Source organism: Phocoena sinus, chromosome 7, assembly GCF_008692025.1.
Source record: "Phocoena sinus isolate mPhoSin1 chromosome 7, mPhoSin1.pri, whole genome shotgun sequence".
Lineage (NCBI taxonomy): Eukaryota > Metazoa > Chordata > Mammalia > Artiodactyla > Phocoenidae > Phocoena > Phocoena sinus.
In genome coordinates, this window is record NC_045769.1 from 70,513,872 (window position 1) to 70,540,203 (window position 26,332).

A 26,332-nucleotide genomic window follows, 5' to 3' on the forward strand; every position below is an offset into this window, starting at 1 on the left:
GCAGGTCTTGATGCCCAGAACAAAGTTAGCTGTCATTATTCAAAGTTAGCTGTGGTAGGAGCTGCTGTGGATGGAATCGAGCCCCCCGCCACCAAATTCATATATTGAAGCCTTAACCCCCAATGTGACTGTATATGGAGCTAGGTCTTTAGGAGGTAATTAAGGTTAAATGAGATCCAAAGGTTGGGTCCCAATCTGATAGGACTGAGGCCTTATACGAAGAGGAAGAGAGATCTCTGTCTCTTTCTCTCTCCCCACCATGTGAGTTCACAGTGAGAAGGTGACATTCTGCAACCTCAGGAACATGCTCTCGCCAGACACCAACCTGCTGGCACATTGACCGTGGACTTCCTATTTCTAGAACTGTGAGAAAATACTTTTCTGTGACTTAAGTCACTCAATCTATGGTACTTTATCATGTTGGCCCATGCTGACTAACACAGGGGCCTGGGCTCTGGATCCTGACACTTAATGAGTCCTGGCTCCTTCATGTCCCTGGATGTGTGACTTTCACCGGGTACTTGCCCTCTCTGTGCCTCAGTTTACTCCTCTGTGAAATAATATTACTGATTACCCAGGATTATTTTGAGGGTTAAAAGATTTAACATTTGTAAAGCACAAAATAAATTGACTATTATTATTATAAACCCCAAACATACTTAATATGTACCTACAAATATTATAAAATCATCTTGTCTAAAGACAAACTCCAAAGTCAGAACAGTTTTCTTCAGGAAATTCTCCATACACACGCACACATTTTCTCCTTATTCTTTAAGATGGGTTAATCGAAAATGATACTTTAAGAAATTTTCTTTATGGCATCAGTCTCTGACACATTGTACTTCAGAAGGGCAGAAACTCTTGCCTTTCTTTGTAACTTTCTTTCAAAAGTCTTAAGAAAACACTCAATACATGTTGGCTGAAGAAAAAAAAGGTCAGGTGGAAGAAATGGTGGGAAGGAGAAAGGAAGGATTCAGAATATTTCATTAAATTTCTAAAAAAAATCTCCAGAAATTCAGAATACATGAATGTAGGCTGACATTAAAGCATATGTACATCTCGTGTAGAACACGCAGTGAGAGAACAAAAAGGCTAGAGCACAAGCTGAAGAAAAACTACCACCAAGTTTGCATTTTCATTAATGCAGCCTTACATGTGACTTTGTATCACTGAACAAGGGGCTTACTTCCTAAAGTTGATGGTCAGATAGGAAATCGTCACACTTATGATTAGCATAATACTTATTATATTGGCTTTTTAGATAAAATTTAGTCATCACAAAAGAATTACTCACTGTGTTCATATAAAAAAATAAAAATACTTTGTCACAACATAAAAACATGTTCCAAGCCTTACAAAATGTCAAAGTATTGTAGTATATTTAGGCAGATCTCTACTAGGGACCCCACTTGGTTTTCAAAATAAAAATAACAGCTCTTTATATTGTATAAAAACTTGCATTGCAATACAATTTACATTCCGTTTAGAATTTCAAAGTATTTAAGTATATTCAGGTTAATCTCTATTAGGAACCCCTATTCTGTTTTCAAAATAGCAATGACAGTTATGTATACTGTATAAAAACTTGCATGGCACTATTGTTTATATTCTAATACGTTTATTCACAGAGTCTGAGAATCTATCACCAGAAGATGGTCCTGAAGTCAAAGAGCCCCTCCTTTTAGCCACAGATCAGCCCAGTCTGGAGGCCTGGGACATAGAGAATAATTCATTGGAACCGTCTTTTGCAGATTCTTCTGTAGCTTCAGGTACTTGGGACACACACATACTTTTACATGCACTAATTAACTACTTCTGGAAAAATCAGTTGCTGCATTGATGACATTAGGATTTATTAAACAGAGGGAGAAATTTGGGGCTTTGGGGTTTTGTGAGTATTTATGTTAAAATAATATTTCTGGAGGAGATTAAATGAAAATAATTGCTCTTTGTGTCTAAAAATGTTTTAAAACTAATGCAATATTAATATGTTATGAACATGAGCACACTGGGTTCTAATTTTATTTTATAAGATATCCATGGTCCTTGTCATGTGGTAAATATCATAAGCAAGTCCTGCATTTCATGATTTCGAAGTACTTTCAAATACATTAATTAGTGGGTTTTTTAAAAAAAGACTTATTTATCTATTTTGGCTGTACCAGGTCTTAGCTGTGGCACGTGGGATCTTCGTTACAGCATGTGGGATCTTTTAGTTGTGGCATGCGACTTCTTAGTTGTGGCACGTGGGCTTCTTAGTTGCAACATGTGAACTCTTAGTTGCAGCATGCGGGATCTAGTTCCCCGACCAGAGATCGAACCCAGGCCCCTGCATTGAGAGCATGGAGTCTTACCCACTGGACCACCAGGGAAGTCCCCATGAATTAGTTTGACTCATCCAAATTTCTGAGAATTAAATGAGGCCATTACGTTTTCCCCTTTTTACGGACTGGCGTGTCACAGAGAGGTTCAACTGGGTTATAGAGATCAAAACCAAGGCTTTAGAAAAGAAGATGAATGAGTGCTAAACAGGAGTTGGTTTGAATTTCAGTAACTAATTGGTGTGGGTACTAGATCCACCATGTCCACCTTTTAGATATGAAACAGCCCTGGAAGAATCAAACTAATTTAATTATTTCCCCTCCCTAATTTGCTCATAATAGGAGAATCCTTCTCTCCTTCCCTCTGTCCCCCAAATGGCCACATTCAGTTTTCACTAGAAATAGTCAGGTTGAAGTCTGGTGTGCTGGTAAATGTTTACCAAGTGGCTCTCGGAGGAAAAGAAAAAAGCCCTGATTTGTAGCATATGCCAATCTTCATGGTGTAAATACTCCCACTAAGGCTACTTTCAAGTGCCCACATGATGTCACCAAACACTAGGTCAGGAATAGATGTGCAGTAGCGCACCACTATTTGCCATTTCCATTATACGGAAACAATAGGCTTAAATAGCCTCAACATCATTGATGATTGTAAAATCTAGTAAAATGATTAGAAATTGATGAGTCTTAAGTATTCCTTACCTTTGTTTTAATATAACTTTTTTAGTAAGTCCATATAATTTAATTTTTAAAATTGCCTGCACTTAACATTAACAACTGGCTCATGAAATTCTAGAAAATTTAACAATTGTTCTTGTGCTGTATGAGCTGACTCCATCACACTATTACAAAGTATACTATTTTCGACTCAGAAAAGTAATATAGCTGCATTGCAGGAGATTTGGAAAACATAGAAACCTACAAAGAAAAAGTCGCGCACACTTTTACAGTAAGATATATTACTCTTCACATTTGGGTATCCCGTTTTGTTTACATACCTGGATGTTTATATATAATGGCATTTCTCCTGAATTCATTAGATGTTCTTCTACAGCATGGTTTTTAACAATTGAATAATAATTCTATCCATTGGATGCTTTATGATTAATTAACCAACTGTTGAACATGTAGGATGTTTCCAAATTTCTACATCATGAATAAAGCTGCATAACCCTCTTCATATTTATGTCTCAGTTTAATTCTTTTTAAATTTATTTTTAATTTTTAAAATTTATTTTATTGAAGTATAGTTGATTTACAATGTTGTGTTAATTTCTGCTGTACAGCAAAGTAATTCAGTTATACATATACATGCTTTTTCACATTATGGTTTATAACAGGATACTGACTACAGTTCTCCGTGCTACACAGTAGGACCTTGTTGTTTATCCATCCTCTATATAATAGTTTGCATCTGCTAACCCCAAACTCCCAATCCATTCCTACCCCACCCAGTTTAATTCTTAAAAACATATTACATAATTGAAATTTCTGGATCAATGATTTCTACAGTTTTAAGACATTTGATACTTAATGTTATATTTCACTCCAGGAACTTGTACCAAATTACATGTGCTCTAACAGTACAGGAGAGTACTTACTGCCCTGAAATCTGTTCTATAAGAGTGGGTGATATTATTTTTAAACTTTGCCAATTTGGTATTTTACTACTTGAATTTGAATTATTTTCTAATGAAAAATGTTTTTACAAGTTCATTCTTTTTGCTGTTGCTAATTGCCTATTTTTCTATTAGGGTATTTTATATTCTTCCTGCTGGTTTATGTGAATTAGCTAAATATACAGGATAGCAATCTTTTGTCATAAAATAGTATCAAGATTTTTTATAGTTTGCCTGCTATTTAGCCTTGTTTAAGGTGTTTGTTCTTTTAGTGGAATACTTCTGAAGCTTTAGTGTGCTTATGTGTCACCTGGAAGAGGAGGTCTTACTGATATGCAGATTTTGATTCGGTAGGTTCTGTATGGAGCCTGAGATTCTGCCTTTCTCACTTGCTCCCAGGTGATGCTGCTACTGCTGGTCTTGGACTACACTTTAAGTAGCAAGGTTTACTGTGCAGAATAGCAAAGCTTTTAAACCTGAATTCTAGAGGACCTTTTTTTTTTCATTTGAGCAGCTGCGCTTTCTTTCAGAAATCATGATTGCGTAGGAATGCTAAAACTACTACCTGAATGTGGGTTTTTCACGTCTTAATAAACTTCCTTGGTAGGCTACCTGACATCTCTGTGGGTTACTGGCTATTTTCTAAATTCGCACTGGAAAGAATTGAAGCCAGAACTGAGGCTGGGAATTGATCCTGCATCTCAAATGAAGGTTTTTCATCCAAGGTTGACAACCTAATGCATCTTGTCAGCCTGTAGTTTATTTATCTGTGGAGCATTCTGAGTCTCAACAAGGACAAAATTAAAGACAAAACCTTTTTTAAAAAATCTGTTTTCTTACTATTTAATATAAAACTTAAAGCTGCATCAAGTGAAAAGAATCTGGATCTTAATAATGGCCTTAAGGGACAGAAAGGGGTTTGTTTTTCCCTCTTCGGGTCCCCTCCCTCCCTTCCTTTCACTTCTTTCATTTAACGAATCTTATTAAACTCCTATCATGTGTCAGGCATGCACTGTTCAGTGTTCAGCACTGTAAATATTGTGGTGGAGCAAACCAGATGTGGCTTCTGCTCCCATGGAGCTTTCAAATGATGGGCATGTCAAACGGTAGTCACTATATAGCTGCACAGTAAGTGCTGTGAAAGAAAAGTACAGACTATTAAAATGTGTACTAGTCTGAGAACATGTGAGAGCACAACAAACTGTACAGTAATCTGAGGACTCCATCCAATTCACAGACTTTAACAGTCTTCTAATCTGTAAGGTTCTTGTGGTGTCTGGACTTCTCATGTGGATTTGGGAACAGGTTCGTCCAATGCATTCTGGTCCTTTCCAGAGCAGTAAGAAAGGGTAACTGATTTATGAAAATGGAGTGCTTCTGCTTTAGGCCTTTGCCTCTGCTTCTGATAGATGTTGTGGATCATTCCAGGTATTCATTTCTTTTCTTGCTGCTCTTCAGAACTAAGAATTACCGATGTAAATGACTTGTAAAGTATCATTAACCCAAAGAAGTTATTGTAGTTCTTTGGACTGAAGTTTTTGTTGCAAAATTAACTGTAGAAGGATTTTGCCTACGTTGGCATTCTTTTACAGGATTAACCATCAAAATAAATAAGATAATATTCAATAATCTGTAATATTTATTTGCATAATTTTTTGTGTGTATCTTAATGATATTTACAATATATAATCTTTATTTTGAATTTCAGTACATTGGGTTTAGATTTCAAATACAGTTACCAAGGTAGCATTGAAAGAAACTTATTACTTAAGCTACACACATTCTATAAATATGAATTTTCATAGGCAAAAAAATGTGACTTGAATTATTTCTGATTTTAAATTAAGACTTCTCTAATTTCTATTTCCACATCAGTTTCTAAAATATTGTTTTTCAGTGCATAATAGTCTTTGTGGATACAAATGTTAATTATTTATAGTTTTAATGCAAAGATTCTTTATATATTGTTTTTAGCCTTTTTTACTCCTTAACACACCTGACAGGTAAGACACAGTCGTATTAGTAATAGTGGCCCACACTGAAACCAATTTTAATCACTCCTTCAGTGATTAAATCAGTGATTTAATCACCAAATTTAATGTCTCCTTCAGCCTGGGGTGATAGATGAGAATTCCCTAGTGGACAGTTCTGGACAGGGATTTTGTCATGCCTCCGCATCAGAGGCTGGCATTTCTTCTTCCTTTCTCCTTTCAACTTCTTCCCATTAAAAAGTGGTTAATAATTAAGATTACCCCATTTTTTAAAATTTGCTTTTTCCACACGAATACAACCATTTATAAAGGATATTTGAATAGTTCTCAGACTATTCATAGAATTTTACTGCTGGATGTAATAATTCTGCTTTCTGAGGTCACTGGTCATTTTCTAACAAGAAATTATTGGAAAACTTTGGTGTTTCTCTAGACCACACTTCCCTAGAAAACATCAGAGGGGCACAATGCCCACATTCATTTTTTTCTATTAAAAATATTTTAATTATAGAAAATACACAGTTATCTGGTTTATGTTAATCCTATAGGCTTACAGTAAAATTGGTTATGCAATCATTTTTAATTGTCTGCTGCTGTTGCTTTTTTAAAATAAGTGAGTGGTTATTTTACATTGACTTTTTTAATATACTATTTTAGGAATTAATGACATATATAAAATAAAAAATAAAGCAAATGAGGTTCAAAACGAAATAATAAAATTTACTGTATTTGGAATGAACTTACTTTTATGCAGAGTTCCACAGAAAATCCCCCAAATTTCTTTTATCATCCTTTGTTGATCTCCCTGTTATGAAACTAGAAAATGCAAGTACCGCAGGTTGGCCAGCAGAGGGCGCTTTGACATTTATAAAGAGAATGGAATGTCACTGTTCCAGGGTGGACGATTATAACGTACAGGGTGAGTGTGCCATGTGTGAATACACAGTGCGCATGACTGTGAGTGCATGTGTATATTTTGATTTATATATTCGTTCACGTGAAGATTTTAAAATTCCACCCAAGCTAATGAGCTTACCAACCTGCTTGTTTTCAGACTTTAGTACCTTCTTTTTCATATTCCCCCATATGTTCCACTCCTTAGGTTTATCCGGTGACATTATGCTTTGGAATATATTGTGGATATATTTTGCATAGATCATCTTCTGTAGGAGGGGTTTAAAAATTGACCTTTATAAAACAGCCTCCTTCTTTCTGGACCAATCTGTTAGTGCACTTTTTTTGTTGTTGTTTTGTTTTCCCTTTTTATAGACCGAAGTCCAATCTTAGATTTGGTCTATAGTAATCTCTGTAAAAATGCCACAAAATTTATCCTTGCACTTGAGGACCAGAATAATGTTCTATAATACTAACCTCTAGAAATTTAGAGATTTTTAGAATCTCTAGAAATACATACCACATAGACCTTGAGAGCTTAGTGGGAAAGATAATTGATGTAGCAGTCTGCAATAATACTGTGGGAGATCACCCATACTGTTACAGGATTGCTCTGAATTAAGATAGCTCTCCTTTACATCTATATTTTTTCTAAATTTAGTTACATTAATTATTGGGAAGTAGGAATACTACTACGGCAATCCAAAAGGCAAATGTTATTATGAGCTGAGAAAGAGAGAGAGAGAGAGAGAGAGGGAGAGGGGGGAAGAGGTGCTGTTACAGATGCTGATATTGGTGTTTGTTAAAGGATAATATAGGTTTGTATTTTATATGAAACCCACCAAGAGCCATCTAGGTTAGTTATATGACCTCCAATTGCATAATAATTCTAGGAGGGTGACTGTTCATATCTCAGGAGTGAGAATGTAAGTATTTTGATGGAGAGAAACCTCTTTGCTGCGCAGCTAATACATGTTGGATTTATTTTCATGACATCTTTTTATGACTACAAGCCTAAAGCTTTTTTAGCAGAGTTTTAACAAAAGCAGTGGTTTTAATTTGATCATTAGACCTTACCTTCTCTATTTTGGCATATGAATGAAAACTAGAAGCTAAGAATGAGTTGGTCAGGTCATATTATTGAGAAAACCAAGCACTGGGTGTTGTCCTCACCCTCAGAGAGTTTATAATCCCGTTCAAGAAAACAAGTTTTATGTCCTCAAAGAGAGACAGTAATCTATCTCTAGCAAAAGAGAAGGTATTAAAGGATGAGGGGAGAAGTCTGGTGAAAGAAGGAAGACTTAGAGAAAGCTTACCAGAGAGGAGGAATGTGAGGCAGTTCATCTGCACCTTGAAGGTCCTGTGTTGGACCTGTAAACAGAAGTGGTAGCCAACACTTCCCGTTACACGGACACCATGAGCAAAAGTGCAGGTATAGGAAAGTTCAAAATGTGTTGTGTGTGTGTGTGTGTGTGTGTGTGTGTGTTGAGGGGATATTGATAATGGAGGAGGCTATCCCTATGTGGGAGTGGGGGGATATGGGTATTCTCTCTACCTTCCACTCAATTTTGCTGCAAAACTAAAATTCTAGGAAAGAAAATCTATAAAAAATTCATCCAGCTGTAATAAACACATCAAAATCCAGCTGTAATAAACATAGCAAAGTTTTATAAAAAGTGTGGGTAGGGAAACAGTTGGATTAGAGGGGAACATTTATGGAGGAGGGTGGCTGGAGATAAGGCTTCTAGGATCAATGAGAATTAGTGGGTTTCTCTTACTATGATTTTTACAAAGCCTTGTCCTAAGGCAAAGCAATACTTAAATGTTTATCATTCGTTGTTTGGACAATTATGGAATATTAGCCCAAAGCATGTGTGATTATTTCAGATGGCGTTTGTGGGAAAGTCCTTAGTTAGAGGGATGTATCCATCAGGGTGCTGGAATGGGCTCCTTCCAGCTTGCGGGAGCCCAGTGTGCAAGTGTCTTCCCAGTTCCACTTGGTGACGTCATGCTGGTAGCTTGAAATCAGCCATGGTGGGAATATGAATACCAGCAATATTGGCAAACACTTTAAAATTGTCGCTTTTTTCTCCCCAAGAGCTGCTATTGAATATTTACCAGGATACCTCTAAACAAATCTCTCCCCATACTTTCCTCAGGTCTACTTAACTTGAATAGCTCTTCCTTAAGGGTGCCTACCAGCCAAAGAGGTTTCCAGTTCATCGTCTTCTATCTTGCCACTTTGGATTGCCAAGACTTACTTCCCATGTGGTCGTCACGCTTATCACTCTTAACTGACTCTGCTCTTGGACTTTTTGCCTCTGCTGCTGACTAGCAATGAATGAATGGGTCACTCTAGTGGGTATGGTTATCCCCACAACCCTGTACTTGAATCATCATCTTTCCCTTTGAGACCCAAGTCCAAAGGCTAAAGGGCATGGATGATACAATTTCAGCCAACATCAATATACACAATTCCAATTTAATTCTGGCTGAAACATTTCAGCAGTGTGAATTCTATAAACAGGAGCACAGGAGCTCCATGGATAGCGACGTGGGCCTGTGGTTCTAGGAGATTTTTTTTTTTCTCTCTGGGGAACTCATTTCCTAGAAGCTTGGATCCAGGAGAGAATATGCAAGGTGGGTGGAGGTGGCTTCTCTCCATTTTGTGGGAACACATGTTCCCCAGCACAGAGAGCAGAGTCTGACAGACCAAAATGTTAGCGTGTGTGTGTGTGTGTGTGTGTGTGTGCGTGCGTGCGCGCACACACACAAATCCATATACATAGAGCTGAAAATAAAAGTCCTCTATCTCCTCTCAAAAAAGATTATTTCAAAAGGAAAGGAATTAGGTATTATTAGTATGACAGTAAGCACACTTAAGAAGCTCATGAGTCTCATACGTGCACATGTGTTTGAAGCTTTAGGGGTGGTCTTTGCTGTTCCAGACTTTGGAGATTATGCAACTGGAGGGAAGGTGGGGATAATTGAAGAAGTGAAGCTGATGTGCGTCATGAGGTCAGAACTAGAATAAATATACCATTATCTGGCAAGTGAAAGTAGACTATCTGCAGACCCTGTAAGCACTACCTCTCAGGAGAATGGATCTGTTGGTGCCCTTCCTCTTTCTCAGTAGCACAGAGGCTTGGCCCCCTTCCTAATGTAATGCAAAACGATTTTCCAGCAAAGAGACTGAGAGCCTGAGGCGAGGGGTAAGAGGAGAAATCTTTTGTGGAGTTAGACATGCATCTTAGGCTGAAAATAGGAGGGACACTACCTGGTAGGGGTAGAAGAACCAATCTGTATCTTATCTAGTGAAACTCACTCAGTTCTTGGGCTGAATAAACAGTATACTTATCAACTACTTGTTATAATAGCATTTCTCCAGCAGAGGGCATACTTTACATTGGAATAGATCTAAAAAGGCTTTCAAGGAAGAGGTTTTTTTCAATTGAAATTTTTTAATTTCAATTTTCTTTGGCTTCTAAATGGTTTAAAAATATTTTAAAGTATTTAAAGTTCCAGAAGATGTTAAATATAAAAATTCTCAGATTCAAGTTAATATTTCTTCCATATTAGTAAGCTATTCAAGATGTGATTATAAAATGAGGCAGTTTTTTTCCATGGCTTATGGACTGGTCTTAGACACTATTATTGTAAGCAAAGCTGTTCTGTATTGTGTTGTTTACAAAATTATTCTAGAAATCCTATCTTTTAACTGGATGAGAATTGTTTTTCTTCATTCCAATAGATTTTGATAGGAATAACTGCTTTTCTTTAACGGGAATCACCAGTGTTTTCTAATCTGTTTTATAGCTAGCTTTGATATTTTTCCTAGAGGAAATGACACCTACCTAAAAGTTAACTAAACTTATTATATAATCTAACTCTAATATTCAAAGCTCATTTAAACAGCAACTTCATGAGAATTTAAGATTTGTTTCTTTTAAAGATTTATTTCCTTGATCTAACAGAATCATTCTCAAGATAAAGGAGAAAGTAGAAACTGCTATCTATATTTTAAAAAATTTTAAAGATTAAGTCACTTGTCAGCAGTGGCTGAGCTCAGATCTGGAGACTGATCTGTTTGACTCCACAGCACATGTTCTTTTCATGGGAACACCCAGTCTCCAATTGGCTATTTATCTGATCTATTTTAAAATCATAGACACATGACTATTCATTAGGACATAAGTCCAGATCGATACTGTGAAAAATATTGATACAAAGAATGAAACACGATAATCCTATATAATCAACTGTAGGAATTCTTGGCTTATAAACTCAATAGGTTGGCTTAATTTTGTCATCACATAACACATTTTTTTTTTTTTTTTTCGGTATGCGGGCCTCTCACTGTTGCGGCCTCTCCCGCTGCGGAGCACAGGCTCCGGACATGCAGGCGCAGCCGCTCCGCGGCACGTGGGATCCTCCCGGATCGGGGCACGAACCCGCGCCCCCCGCATCGGCAGGTGGACCCTCAACCACTGCGCCACCAGGGAAGCCCCACAGGACACATTTTTGATCTGGCTTTTTGGTGTGTGTGTGTGTGTGTGTGTGTGTGTGTGTGTAACATGATTTCTTTAGGTGAATGCAGGAAGAAAATCTCTGGGAAAGGTATTCTCAATGTTATGGGAGATAATATATTTTCTTTAATTATTAGAGTTATTTCCTTTAGTACTTCTATTTCTATGAAATCAAAAAAAATATCAAATGAATAAGAATTTGCTACCAAGGAAACAAAATTATTTTTGTGTTGAGAAACTGGACATTTATATATCCTTAAAATGACAAAGAAATAGACCTCTATATGTTCACTTTCATTTTCATAATGATTTCTAGCCAAATTATTGCAATTAATTTTAATTAATTTTAATTTTTAAGAAGGATAGAAATGCTCTTCTTTTATTTGTGTGCAGAAAATGTTTAAAACTTAGTGCAGATGTTTAATCAACTATACTCCAATATAAAATAAAAATTATAAAAAAACAGTGTGGATGTTTAAAAGTAAAGTAAATGAAAGTTTGTGGGTGAAATCAGAGATGTTAGTTAGCAAAATAAAATAATCTCTAACTTTTTTCCTGGAAAGATAAGCTACTTCAAGATTGATAGAAAACTTGACATTACAATGAAAACTTAAAAAAAAAAACATTTCATTTCACTTAACACTATGGATACAGTACTGTTTTCTTGTTTACAAAGCTTTACAATGATCATCAGCCATGCCATGCATTGGGCAAAAAGCACTGGAATTTCATTTCTTCTTATGGCCGAGTAATATTCCATCGTATATATGTGCCACATCTTCTTTATCCATTCATCTGTCCATGGACACTTAGGTTGCTTCCATGTCCTGGCTATTGTAAATAGTGCTGCAATGAACATTGTGGTACGTGACTCTTTTTGAATTATGGTTTTCTCAGGGTGTATGCCCAGTAGTGGGATTGCTGGGTCATATGGTAGTTCTATTTGTAGTTTTTTAAGGAAAACTTACATTCCCACCAACAGTGCAGGAGGGTTCCCTTTTCACCACATCCTTTCCAGCATTTATTGTTTCCAGATTTGTTGATAATGGCCATTCTAACTGGCATGAGGTGATACCTCATTGTAGTTTTGATTTGCATTTCTCTAATGATTAGTGATGTTGAGCATCTTTTCATGTGCCTCTTGGCCTCTAGTCGCAGGGCAGGAATAAAGAGGTAGGCATGGAGAATGGACTTGATGACGTAGGGTGGGAGGGTGAAGCTGGGGCAAAGTGAGAGTAGCATCTACATATATACAATACCGAATGTAAAATAGTTGGCTGGTGGGAAACAGCAGCATAGCACAGGGAGATCGGCTCTGTGCTTTGCGATGACCTAGAGGGGTGGGATAAGGAGGATGGGAGGGAGGCTCAAGAGGGAGGGGATATGGGGATACGTGTATGCATATGGCTGATTCGCTTTGTTCTACAGCAGAAACTAACACCGTATTGTGAAGCAATTATACTCCAATAAACATCTATTTAAAAAAACAAACCTCAGAAGTCACAGGAAGAGAAAAACTGGAGTTGCTCATCTTAACCATGAAAAGTTTTCATTTGTTACTTTGAAAATAAACTTTATTAAGTTGCTTAGAAAAAAAAAAAGACAGTGGAATGGTAGACTTGGATTCAGAAAATGAGACTCCCAGCTCTGCTCCATTCTAGCTGTGTGATCTGGATAAATCATTTAACCTCTCTGAGACTTGGTTTCTCACCTATGAAACTGAGGTGATAATAGGTATCTACCACATAGGATGTTGAGAGCTTAAAATATCACTGGCATTACATCTGTGGAAGCACTGAGCTCAGTGTCCTCTGACACATTGCAGATTTGTCTGCTAAATCAGAATAATCCAGATAATAAACTTAATTAATAATACCCTATTTTGGTAGTAACTTTCTTTAATATACATAAATTATTCACACATATTGCATTAAGCAGCTCTCCCAAACCTTATGTATGTTGGAACAAAGCTTGGGGAAAATCCTGACTTTACATATACACGGAGGAGTTCTGAGATAGTGGTTTAACTGCTAGTGATTAGAAAATGAAATGAAAATCAAGTATAATTCCCATGTGGATTATACTTAGTGGAAAACTTAAAGATACAGTGTTCAGTTTTAGATAATATTTGTTAGTGTTTTTCAGTGTTTTTGGCATTGTCTTCAGTTCTCAATACCACATTTAAAACAAGTGAAAAGCATGTCAAAATTCACTTTTTTTGCCTTAAAAATCTTGGTCTCTCTTTCTAGATCTAGAATTATCCTTGCAGTGACATTTTCCCCATCTCATTTTACACCTTGCCTTTTCCTTACAACTCATATTCTCTTTTCATCAGTACATCTGCCCAAAACGCTCTCCTACTTGACAGTTCTATCCCACACTCGCCTCTGAGTTCCTAACAAGGCATACCTCTGGGAATTGCAAAGTGCCATATTTAAAATCTCTCAGTGAGATATACAGGCTTTCCCGTGTGATCATAAGGGATTCCTCAAATCTGAGTTTCAAAGCTAATCTACGACAACTGGTAAGCACAGTATTTTCACATGAGTATATTTGTGTTGTGCTAATATATTTAAACAGTATGTAAGTCCACTGACAATTTTTTTTTTTTACAAATTTCTTATAAGCTTCCTTTTAACTTTTAAGAAAGATATCTTACATATTTAATTGGCATTGGCTGCAATTCCATTGTATTTCCCAAGCTAAATGGGCTTATCCAAGTTGGAAGGGAGATGTCACAGACACACGTCACACATGCTCAAAGGAATAGTAGTCGGCAATAAAAAGGAACAAATTACTGATATAAACAGCAATGTGGGTGCATCTTAAACGTCTTATGCTAAGTTAACAAAGCCAAACAGAAAGACTACATATTGCCTGAATTCATTAATATGATATTCCGGAAAAGGTAAAACTCTAGGAACAGAAACCAAGTCAGTGATTGCCAGGGGACCGCAGGAGGGCAGTGACAACAAAGGGGCTTGAGGGGATTTTGAGGTGACGGAAAAATCTTGATGGTGATGGCGGTTACAAAACTATACATTTGTCAACTCATCAAACTATCCACCTAAAAATAGTGATTTTTTTACAGTATGGAAATTATACCTCAACATACCTGACTTAAAAAATGAAATAACCAGTTAAAGAAGAAGGTACTTGTAGTTTTAAGGAGTTGTATGTTGTCCCTTTCCAGAGACATTTTATTGATAACATACTATCTGTCTGTTTTTCACCCGTTTCTATTTCCAGTTTAAATATGTGACACTCAGACTAGTTTTACAGAGCTTAAGCCTTCTTTAATATAATTTATTTAGTGCATTTTGAAGCTTTAGCATAAAATAATAATAATCTAACACATATAAATATTATGAAATATTATTAATTGTAAAGATATTTTATATATTTATTTATTTAAGCTGCACCACATGGCTTGCAGGATCTTAGTTCCCCAACCAGGGATTGGACCCAGGCCCCAGCAGTGAAAGCACGGAGTCCTAACCACTGGGCAGCCAGGGAATTCCCAAGAGATTTTTAAATGACATCTTGCCCTAGTAATCCACCAACTACTTGAATTTAATTTCATTTTCCAATCACCAGTAATTAAAGTGCAAAGAGCTTGTTGTACCTAATATTACTCCATGGCTGTCAAATCCTGTGAGATAAATTGTGCTAGCTCCATTTTATTTTTTATTTTATTCATTTATATTTATTTTATTGAAGTATAGTTGGTGCACAATATTTATATAGGTTACAGGAGTACACAATTTTTAAAGGTTATAATGTTTATAGCTATTGTAAACTATTGGCTATATTCCCTGTGTTGTACAATATATCCCGTAGCTTATTTTGTAATAAGCTATTTTATAATAGCCTGTGCCTCTACTGGCCCCATTTTAAATAAGGGGAAGGAAGTTAGGCTCACAGCATTGCCAACAGAATATTTCACAACTCTTTCTAATTCCAAAACCAACATCTGTAACCATCCTTCATTTATTTTTACCAGTTTAGCAATAGTTCTGATCCTTGAGGGTGGGATTGAATAAATCCTTGGAAATAAACTGTAAGGAGGGAAGTTTTCCCTTGACGGAAGGAAGGTTTTCAAAAGGAATTGATACTGAGTACTGAAAAGAAAAAAATCAGGATTAATAAGTGAAAGACGTACCCTTGACCCTCATATTAATTGTAATTCTTTGATGGAAGCTTAGTTTACGTACAGTAAAGAAAAAAAATTATTTCCAACTTCACGTAAGCTCCTAGTGCCACTGCAATGCCAGGCTTTCATGATATTCTTCCTGAGTAAATTCTTTGTGAGATTTTATGTGTATCACTGAACTGCTATTTTCATAACCTACCAGTAGAACCATGTACTTCATTAATTCATTAATTTTTTTCTATAATTTATTAATTCTCTACCATTTTACATGAAAATGACTCATTGGTTTCTATATAGTACTTTTGTTTAAATGACATTATCAGGCCTAGATCTTCTTTTTTTGGACAAAATGTACACATAGGGGGATGACAAAAGTCATAAACCCTTACAAATTTGCATGACTTCTCATATTGGATGAATGGTACTTTAAGTAGGTAGATATATGTATTTGATTCAGTCCCCGACAGCTGCTCATCCATAGTGGAGTTTTTAAACGTCGCTTGCCAGAAACTCTTACCTTTTATTCGTAGTCGTCTGGGTGTGCCTTCTCCACTTGCATTGAACTGTATGTACTGTGTGCTGTAGAGGTGTGCAGTTAAAATACGTTTATTCTCAGAAATATTTTTAAAATATTTTAAAATGTTTTCCTTTGCAGAATCAGACACAAGTTTGGCAGAAGGAAGTGTCAGCTGCTTAGATGAAAGTCTTGGACATAACAGCAACATGGGCAGTGATTCAGGCACCATGGGAAATGATTCAGGTACTGCCTAACTGTTGTGTAAACCTTAAAAAGTGTGAAATAAGACACCATATAGTGGAAAGCATGGGGGCTGTTCTTACCCTCCCTAATGTATTTATGCAATTAAAGCAATTCTTTTCTACAGTTGAAGTAGTTTTGGAACTTTGCCATTCACTTTCTTTAAAAGTACAACTTACAAAAGTCTTAGAATCAAGCTCTCTAATTTTGATCCAGCACATAGCTTTTTGGTCTGGCATATGCCACGTTCCATAGAATCATGTAATCTATGTTATTTATGTGATCTGTTTCAATTAATCTGACTGCTTTCAAATTATGTACTCAATTTTGTACATTTATTTCCAACCCCTAATTTTTTAAAATTAAAATACATTATAAATAAAAAATACTATCAATAAGATGAGTATGACTGTAGTTAATGGCATATAATGAGTCCTTCTTAAAATAAGAGCTAGAATTTACACATATAGTTAAAAGAATTTCAATTTGTATGAACACCTCTTGAATTGAGTTTGCAAAATATTTTCATCACTAAATGAGAAATTTACTAGGTATTTCCCAAATTGTTCCTCATATCAGTTGAATATCCCGCCAGCAATAAATAAGAGTGCCTCTTCCCAAACCCCACACTTCAGCAAGACTTCCTGTTATCAGACTCCCCAACTTTTGTCCGTCTGATCGATTTCAAATCTCTTCTTTCTGTTCTTTGAATGTGCACTTCCATTATTATTACTGAGGTAAAATGTTAACATCTTTTAAGAATGGATGATGGGTCCTTGGATGTCTGTTACACAACTTTCTAATATTTGGCTATATGTTTGAAATATTTTATAATTAAACTTAACAAATTAGCACAAACAAAAAACAATGTTTTGCAGTGTGGCCAGCTAAGAGGCAGCAGCAAAATGGCAAATTAAGAACAAATTACTTCATTCTTCATTCGTTCTGTGATTGAGTTGTAGAAAACACAGAGAAAATATTGTGTACTTTGATTATCCTGCATTGTCAGAAGGATTCTAGAAATTTACATCTACAATAGGCCTAAAGGGGCAAAACAGTTTTCACAAAGATGGCCATCTGCCCTAAAAGCTTTCCCAGTTGGAATGTATCACCTCTTTTATTTAAATGCCCTTTTCTCTTAGTAACACCACTGAATCTCTTAGAACAAGTTGGTTTGAGGAAACACAATTCACCAAATGTCAGTCATAACTTTAATGTTAATTAAAAAGGGTTAATTAATTTTCTGTTCAATTTAGTCAGTGTTTATTAAGTTCTTGCCATGTGCATATTTCTGTAGATTGTATTTGTTTTTTCTATGCTTGTTATACAACTGTTAAATTTAATATTTAACATTTTTATTAAATGCTATTGATGCTAGAACTCAAAATATACTCTAGCTAATATTTAACATCTTTATGGTTGCTTTAAGCTTCTGAACCTCATCCTAATTTTTGTTTGTCTAAGTAAGGGCTTTTCAACAATATTCATTCATTTAATAAATATTTAATGGATATTCTCTATGTGCCGGGAATTTTGTCAGTTTAGAGCTGTTAGCAAATGTAACTATTTACTGATTTTCAGTCTTCAATGTGGCATGAAAGACATGATAAATCTGAATGCAGCCTACTTTTAAAAAGCAAATACGTTTTCAAAGGCAAATACATTTGAAGACAAACACATTTTTAAAGGGCACTCGTTGAAGCTCTGGATGGTCAGTGTTTAGGAACAAAGACTAGTGGGTATGAAATTGCATAGTGGGTAGCAAAATTCTGAAATTCCTTTCCCTCAGGTGCATGATATAGGATGAAGTGGAAATCAATTCAAAAACAGGTTTATGTAAACTGTGAATTATTAAACACATATTGAATCACTGAAAGCATTGCAGTGTTTGGGATTATGTTTTAACTTCTGAGGTTGACATCAAACGGACCCTATTCCACATGCCCTTTGTCCACCTTCAGAGGTTACATGATGGGCCATAAGGATCATGGACGAGACATTAAGTTCCTTCTTAGAAATATTATTATGCCCTAGTAAAGCATAATTAGTGGCACTTTTAAAGTTTAAATATTCTAATTATACTATGGGAGGCTTTTTTGTTTTTCTGTTTCTCATTCTCAGAGAGGTATACTGCTTCTCTCAAAGTGGCAATATTTTTGGCAGTGCATATTGGCCTGATACATAAAAAGTGTTTCCTTACTATTTCGAGGTAATATCTGTTAATATTTCTCCAGCTGGAATGGTGTATTTTTCTGGGGTTACATACTATAGGTAAAGGAATACTTTGTCGATTTCAAACACATGCAGTGACAGACCTTTTCTCTCCAAGAATAACTCAGCTGTCAAAATCAATGTGAGAATGAAATTTGCCACATGGTGTAGTTCCAATAGAATGTTATTATTTAAGCCCTATTTGATTTCATTTTTTGACCATTTGTATGGTATAGTATAACTTTAAGGTCTTTGATTAATATTTGTCGTAGAGGATGGGCACAATGTTATTCAAAGACTGTGCATATTTTAAATACCATTTTCGTTGTTGCATTTAATTGATTTTGCTTTTCAAAGAGAGCCAAAAACAACAAACAAACAAAACCCAAACATTTTTTTTTTTTTATAAAGGAAATTGGCTCCTGGCTTCTTGATACCAGCCCAATTCTCTCCTTCTGGTGGCAGAGAAGAGAAAATTCTCTTTTCGTTGCTTATGTGGATACATTCTTCCATCCCTATGTCAGAGGATGTGATAAGGCAAGAATCAGGCTGAATATTTAGCACTCACCCAGCTCTTTTTCTTTGGATGCTATCCTCACAATGAATCCAGCTCTAATTTTTCCATATTCACTCTGTGCCTCTCTTTTAAACTTGGGGGCACCCATCAAGTTTCCTGGACTTGACTCAAAAAAATATGGAAGATATTGAGCTGTCCACTAGCCAGATATTTTCAATGGCAGTAGTGGAGTGCCCTAGCCTCTGAAGTCCTTGAAAACAAGGACTGTGTTCTTGGGAGTGCCTGGCATTTAGTAGGCACCCAGTAAATGTTTACTTCGGAATGAATTAGTGGTACATGACTAGATAAGTAACAGTAAACATCATGCATTTGGTTCAAGAATTAAATTTTGAGCACAATAGCTCTTAACTCTTCTTAAGCGTATTAGTACAACAAATATCTAATATACGTGAGGGATATTGATGTCTTACTCATTTGACATCATTTTAGATTCCTGGAAAAGAGACTTAGAAAATTGGTCTCAGTTTCTCTTTTTAATTTTTGTTACCCAAGGATATAGTAGTAAGCATGAAAAAGAAAACGGGAAAATGATTATTAAAAAAGTACATGCAACTATTTTGAGGGAAGCTGAATTTTATCATTTTCTTAAATCTATGAAAAAATGTACCTAGAGTGAAATTAAACAGAGAGAATTTGCTAATATCTTTTAATAAATTTCCTGCCTCAAATGGCAATTTAGCAAAAGTAAATTCCTGGATCTTGGTGTTAAAACACAATTTAAAATACATCTTCCTTTGCAAACATTCTGGCTGTTTGGTAAAAGTTAGGTGGCAAATGCTCAAAATATAGGTGGAATATTAGAATTTTGACAATCTATAAAAGCCACTTAGAGAAATAATGATATTCTTAAATCAACTTGAATCTTACATAAATATAATAAAGATGAATTATAATTGCTATAGAGTTCAAAACAAGCATGGAAAGAAAACTTGTCAATGTATGTTTTTAAAAGCTGGTGATCTTGAATGAGTTTTTCCTGACAGTCATAGTAAATGAATCAGCAGATGAGCCAGTGATAACGTAAATGTATTGCATGTGTTTACTCATCCATACAGAAGACAAATTTCCTGCCAGGTTAGTAGATGACCCTTACTAAGTGGTGTTTGGTGTGAATTTTCCTACCTGTTCAGATAGTGCTATAACAACAAGTTAAAACCCAGTTAAATAGAATCATCCAGTTCCTGAAACGGAACAATCAGCAACTTTTTGGAAGTTAATGGGATTATGTTAGTTTAGTTTTATTGCAATCATTGATAAGAGAAAGAACGCTTACTTCATGTGTAATGAAATATTGATAAGTGCTGTCATTTCATTTTTTCTGTAATTACGTAAAGCATAAGATGGGCTTTTAAATTGATGTAATATTTATTTTACTGCATTCCACATGGTAAGTTATACATTTTTAGATCTTTTCCCCTGACTGATTAGATAAATATGGTCACTTCTAAACAAAATATATTTAAACCAAGATATATTATAATGATTTGATTCTAATGTTTATAAAATTAATGTATGTTAGTACTTATTTTATCAGTATTTTAAATTTAGAAATCTATGTTAATTGGAAATATTTTTAATATATTGTGCTTTGAGTTTCAGGAAAATATGAATACGTGGAGACATACTTATAAAGAAGTGATAAAAATCACATTCAAAACCAAATGGCAAAATTAGTTACAATTCAGTTAAAACCAACAAAATCGTTTTTCATCTTTCAGTGAAAACATAAAAATTAAAGGCTAGCACGGGAGGTTTTCCTTTTCCCTAAATATTGCTTCTGTTTAATCTGTTTGTCTTAAATGGCAAAAATGGGATTTGGGGGAAAACATTTTTAGATATTTGAGATAGATGATAGATAGATAGATAGATAGATAGAAGTGCTCTTTGGTATTTGGTTTGTCAGGTAAAGTTTTTCAAATGAAGGAAAGAAGCATCAGCTCTAATACTTCTCTGCAATAAAAAGTGAAGGGAAATACAGAACAAGGAGGACTAATGAGTCCTACTTTCCCAGTTCCTCTTGATCTGTTGGTGGGAAGGCTAAGAGAAAAAAGTGGGGCAGAATGGTTCCACAGAGAAATGGCAAGTCTGATGCATTAAGAACCATAAACTGCCAAGTCTGCACCACAGTCATTTCCACTTGGCTTTGCCCACTCTGTGAAAAGACTCTTCTGTGTTGCCCCCTCCTAGGCCTGCATCCTGTTAATTCATTCCCTCTGTACCCCTATCTCCCCAGGCCACTTCCATAGCGCTTGGGTTGTATCCTGCAGATGCAGAGAGCTGACACGCATTTGGTACAGAAAATAGAAATTTGGTTTGGACCACACGTGAAAGGGAATTTAAGCCACAATATTTGTGTTCAGTTTCAGGCCTCCTAGCCTTAGTTATTTTGTTGCCTATTTCCTTATTTTTCTTCCTTTTCACCTCCTTCAGATGAAGAGAATGCGCTACCAAGAGCATCCCCTGAGCCAGAAATGCATCTCAGGCCTTACCAACTGGAAGTGGCCCAGCCAGCCTTGGAGGGGAAGAATATCATTATATGCCTCCCTACAGGGAGTGGGAAAACCAGAGTGGCCGTTTACATTGCCAAGGATCACTTGGACAAGAAGAAAAAAGCATCTGAACTTGGAAAAGTTATAGTCCTTGTCAATAAGGTATTCAAACAGCACATAAATAGAATGTGGTTTATTTTCATTTTATTTTTCTGAAGCATTTGTATAGCGACATTTGTAACAATGGATCACACATTTAGTTTAATTAGGAAAAATGTCAAAATAAGTATTTTAAATCTTTGCTTTTCCAGCTATATGTAATATCTCAGTTATTAGCCGTTAAAGTCGATTTTTTTCCTCTTAAGCCAGAACATTATGTTAAATGGCTGTAACTGAGGTATAAAGAGTATTTTACCCAGATTTTCTTTAAGGTGAACTGGTACTAATTTATCACTGCATATGAACATAAATGACCTCAAAATATCCCTGGAATCTAGGCTTAAACATTGTGTTCTAGAGTCTCTTTAACCACTGACCCTTAGTCAAAAGTGGCAAGTGCTCTTTATTCAGAATATATGCAATTTGGTTTGAAGATGAAGAGAAAATTAAGTGAATATTTGGCTGATTTATATCAAATTAAATCGATAAATAATTTTCAGATATTTTGTATATGTAAATATATACATATATCATTCAATGCAACTGAGATTTTCTTTAGTATTTATATCTTAGGACTTTTGAAGCCTATCTTCATAAACAGGTATAGGTCTCCTTCATTTTAAACAAAATCTAGTTACCTGAGCTTTATTCAGATACATCAGAGTTTATTAATTTATAAATTTGCAAATTGGGGATATTAATCTTTGCCATTTTATGGAGTAAAATTGAGTACACTTTTCCATGACCAGAAACAGTCTTTTTTCCCATTACTTACGGTAACTAGATTCTCATTTACTCCTTTACAGAAATTATAGTAATAGACTATATACGTAACTTTCCTCTATTTTTTGGATTTCTATTATGCTGAAAGTTTTAGCTGCAACCTGCTTTTCAGTACTAAAGAAACATACTCAGAATCCACTATCTTAGTGATTTATGTCATGTCGCTCCAAATGTACTTTGTATGTACATGCTAAGCTTAAAGATTGCTCCTTTATTCTTACATGCCCACTATTAGAACAGTTTTTGTGTATGTGTGTGTGTGGTAATGGTGATACGTTAGAATTTTTTTCCATAGCTTTTCATGTATTTCCTTTATTAAGGATATTATCTTTTGGAATAAAAGAAATCCAGGTGTTAATACAATTTCTACCGACCAGTAATTTGATCTCGGGCAAATCACTAACTTCTCTTACTTTAGTTTCCTCATCTGTAAAGTGAATAAAAGAATACTACCCTATACAGGGTTGGAAGTTTAAATTAGATAATCTATCTAAAGCCTAAGAGTGACTCAGTAAATATTAGTTCTTTCTTCCATCCCTTCTTCCATTATAACTAATAAAGTGGAATTCCTTAACCAGTGAGCAGGGTCTTAAGTGCCAGGTCCAGAGAAGAGAACAAAGTTAATTGGATTTGAAACCACTTAAGCTGATGCTCTTGATACCATTTGAACATTCTGCCATTTCCTCAAACTCATTCCCTTCATCTACTCTCCCAAAGAGCTCTCCTTCCCTACTTGCCTGTCTCTCTGTTCGTTATATTACTTCCTCCGAAGCACATAGCCTCAAAACCTATGAATTATTTTTGATTCATCACCTTCCTTTTCTTCCCTTATTGGGTCACCGCATCATCGACTATTAGAGTTGAAAGACTCCTTCGAGATCCAGTTTTTATCCATTGCTGAGTGGTTCTCTCACCTCTGCTGAGTAACTTCTCATATCAAGGAGGTCCTCAATCCATTCTTTGAACAACTGTCACTGCTGGAAAGCCCTACCTGCATTCATCAAAATCTGTTTCTCTGGAATACACACTGATTTGTTAGTGTTCATTCCTCTGTGATTATACAGAGTAAGCTGAGCCTTAATTCTTCTGCCTTATGACAACCCTTCACATAGAGAAGGAAGGCTTGCATCATGTGACCCTAAAGTGATTTTTCTCTTAGTTTCCTGGGATAAATACTTCCAGTTGCTTTATACGTTCTTCATATAACATGGTTTCCAGACTTTTAATCATCCTGAGAGCTCATACTTTTCCAGACATTATCTAAAACCCTGTTAAAACACAGTGTCTAGGGCTGGACAAAATACTATAGATATAGTCTCAGTGCAGAGTATAGGAGAGATAAGACGTGACATTTGGTCCGTGACTGGGTTTGTCTTTGTCACCAGTTCTGGCACCACAGACTCGTCTGGAGTTTTCTATAACCTAAGAATCCTCAGCTCCTTTTCATTTGAAAATCTGTGAAACTAGGCCTCTCTTGTTATTTTTGTGCAGTTAATTTTGAGCCTAAATGCAAATACTTACATTTATTTTTTTCATATTATTCATCTTGATTGATCTTTTCAGGTCTCATGTTTTTGTATGCATCTCACGCACCTTCCTTTTTGTATAACTCCTTATCCTCTCAGTGCTGTATTCTGGTTGCGAATCTTTCGTCCCATTGGATCGAGGTGATACTTACAAATGCACATTTGCAGCCATGTTTAAATGTTAAATTATCCTCATTAGTTACTCATATTCATTGCATTGTTGTGTAGACATTTAAGGACATGGGTCTAATTCCTGATCTGTTTCCCTGTTGTTTTTCCCTAAGAATTATTAGAAATCCCTCCACTAGATCTTCCATCTATGTCATAATCGTTTACTTTATTATCCCATTTCTTTGAATTTTAAAGTAATTTCAGCTTTAATTCTTTTTTTTTTTTTTTTTTTTTTTTTATGCGTTACGCGGGCCTCTCACTGTTGTGGCCTCTCCCGTTGCGGAGAACAGGCTCCGGACGCGCAGGCTCAGCGGCCATGGCTCACGGGCCCAGCCGCTCCGCGGCATGTGGGATCCTCCCAGACCGGGGCACGAACCCGTGTCCCCTGCATCGGCAGGCGGACTCTCAACCACTGCGCCACCAGGGAAGCCCTCAGCTTTAATTCTTTTTGATTGAGTCCGGTAATCTCAGACCCAATAAGTCAATATAACCTGCATTCTGTATTTGGCCCAATGGCAAGGTATTATAACCCTTGATCTAGGAAGGAGAAATCCTGTTCTTAACACCATTTACTTTTATCACCCTCCATCCTTTCCAAAGCTATCACCTTTACAGGCAGGGAAAGATGAAAACACCACCTGTGTTCCCAGACTTTCTATTTCCTATCTAGGGCTTCAACATCATGAGAGAGAAGTCCCAGGTTCCTTCAGATGCTATAATGCAGCCCCATATGATTCAGCAGAAGTGGGTAGCAGTTGGGTTTGATTAGTCTTGGCAGGCACTCTGTCACACCTCAGGAAAAGGCTCCAAGAGGCCCACATGCCTCCCAGTTAGCCATGTCAGGCTTGCATCTGGCTCTCTCTGTGTCCTTCAGTAGGAAGTCAACACCACCCAAAGTGAGTCACAGGATTTCCAACACCTGCTACCACCTGTGACACTGTCTTTTTGTTCTGTAGATCAGAAGATGCGGCTTCTTTGGAAGATCTCGGCCCACCCTTTATGGGCAGAACCTCAGGTTTTTATGCCACTCCATAGTGTAGAGATTCTTAAATCATTCAACAACATGAGAGTATTTAAAGACAAATCAAATGCAGATCCTGCCCTCAAGGAATCTACAGTCTAGGAAATGAGAGATATGTATTAATATAATAATAAATATTGTATTACACTTTATATTATCTCATTAAAACCACACAGCTATTCTTTGAAGTAACCATAATTATCTCCATTTTACCAATCAGGAAACAGAGGCTTTGAGGCTTTAATTGGCCTGTCAGGGGTCATCCAGCCAATTAGCAGCAGAGCTGAGACTTGAATGCTTTTCTTCTGAAGTGAACTGGTCCTCCCTTCTGTCATTCTCCACTGCTAGAATAAAAGGATGGTGAAATACCAGGGAAGTTTTCTTAGTACTGGCAATATATCAGCCTCTATTTCATTTAATTTTCATAACAATTCCACCACAGGTTAATATTTTCCTGACTTTATTAATGTGGAAATTGAGATGATTAAGAGCCTTGTCCAAGGTCACACAATAAGCAAGTAGCTGGAGCAGTTGTTTTCAGAGCTCACTTTCTCTCCTCTGGGGCATGCTATCTCCACTAAATTTAATTTTCCTTCTCTTCCCCAGAATCTTTTTTGCTGACTTCCTTCTTAGATTATTTCCTCTTTCTTGTATAAGTAGAAGGAAAAGAATAGTTCTAGAAAAGTGAATTGGAAATGACTTTGTGGAAGAAAGATAAGAGCTGGGGTTCTCAAATTTTAAAAAGACCTAAATGTCATATTGGAAGCTTCATAAAAGGGCAAACTTCTGCTTCCCTGGTGGCTCAGTGGTTAAGAATCCACCTGCCAATGCAGGGGACACGGGTTCTAGTCCTGGTCCGGGAAAAGCCCACATGCCGCGGAGCAACTAAGCCATGCTCCACAACTACTGAGCCTGTGCTCTAGAGCCCGCAAGCCACAACTCCTGAAGCCCGCGCGCCTAGAGACCGTGCTCTGCAACAAGAGAAGCCACCGCAATGAGAAGCCTGCGCACAGCAACGAAGAGCAGCACCTGCTCGCGGCAACTAGAGAAAGCCCACGCGCAGCAACAAAGACCTAATGCAGCCAAAAATAAATAAATAAATTAATTAATTAATTAAAAAAAAAAAAAATG

The 26,332-nt window shown here is 36.3% G+C and overlaps 1 protein-coding gene across 1 annotated transcript in view; it reads left to right on the forward strand.

Annotated features, from left to right (window-relative positions):
• The window catches only part of IFIH1 (interferon induced with helicase C domain 1), a 56,194-nt gene that overhangs the window by 10,924 nt on the left and 18,938 nt on the right, over nucleotides 1-26,332 (forward strand). The window contains exons 3-5 of the mRNA XM_032638055.1: nucleotides 1,632-1,772; nucleotides 16,163-16,267; nucleotides 21,483-21,703. Of these exons, the coding sequence (XP_032493946.1) occupies nucleotides 1,632-1,772; nucleotides 16,163-16,267; nucleotides 21,483-21,703 (467 nt within the window). The remainder of the gene's footprint in view (nucleotides 1-1,631; nucleotides 1,773-16,162; nucleotides 16,268-21,482; nucleotides 21,704-26,332) is intronic.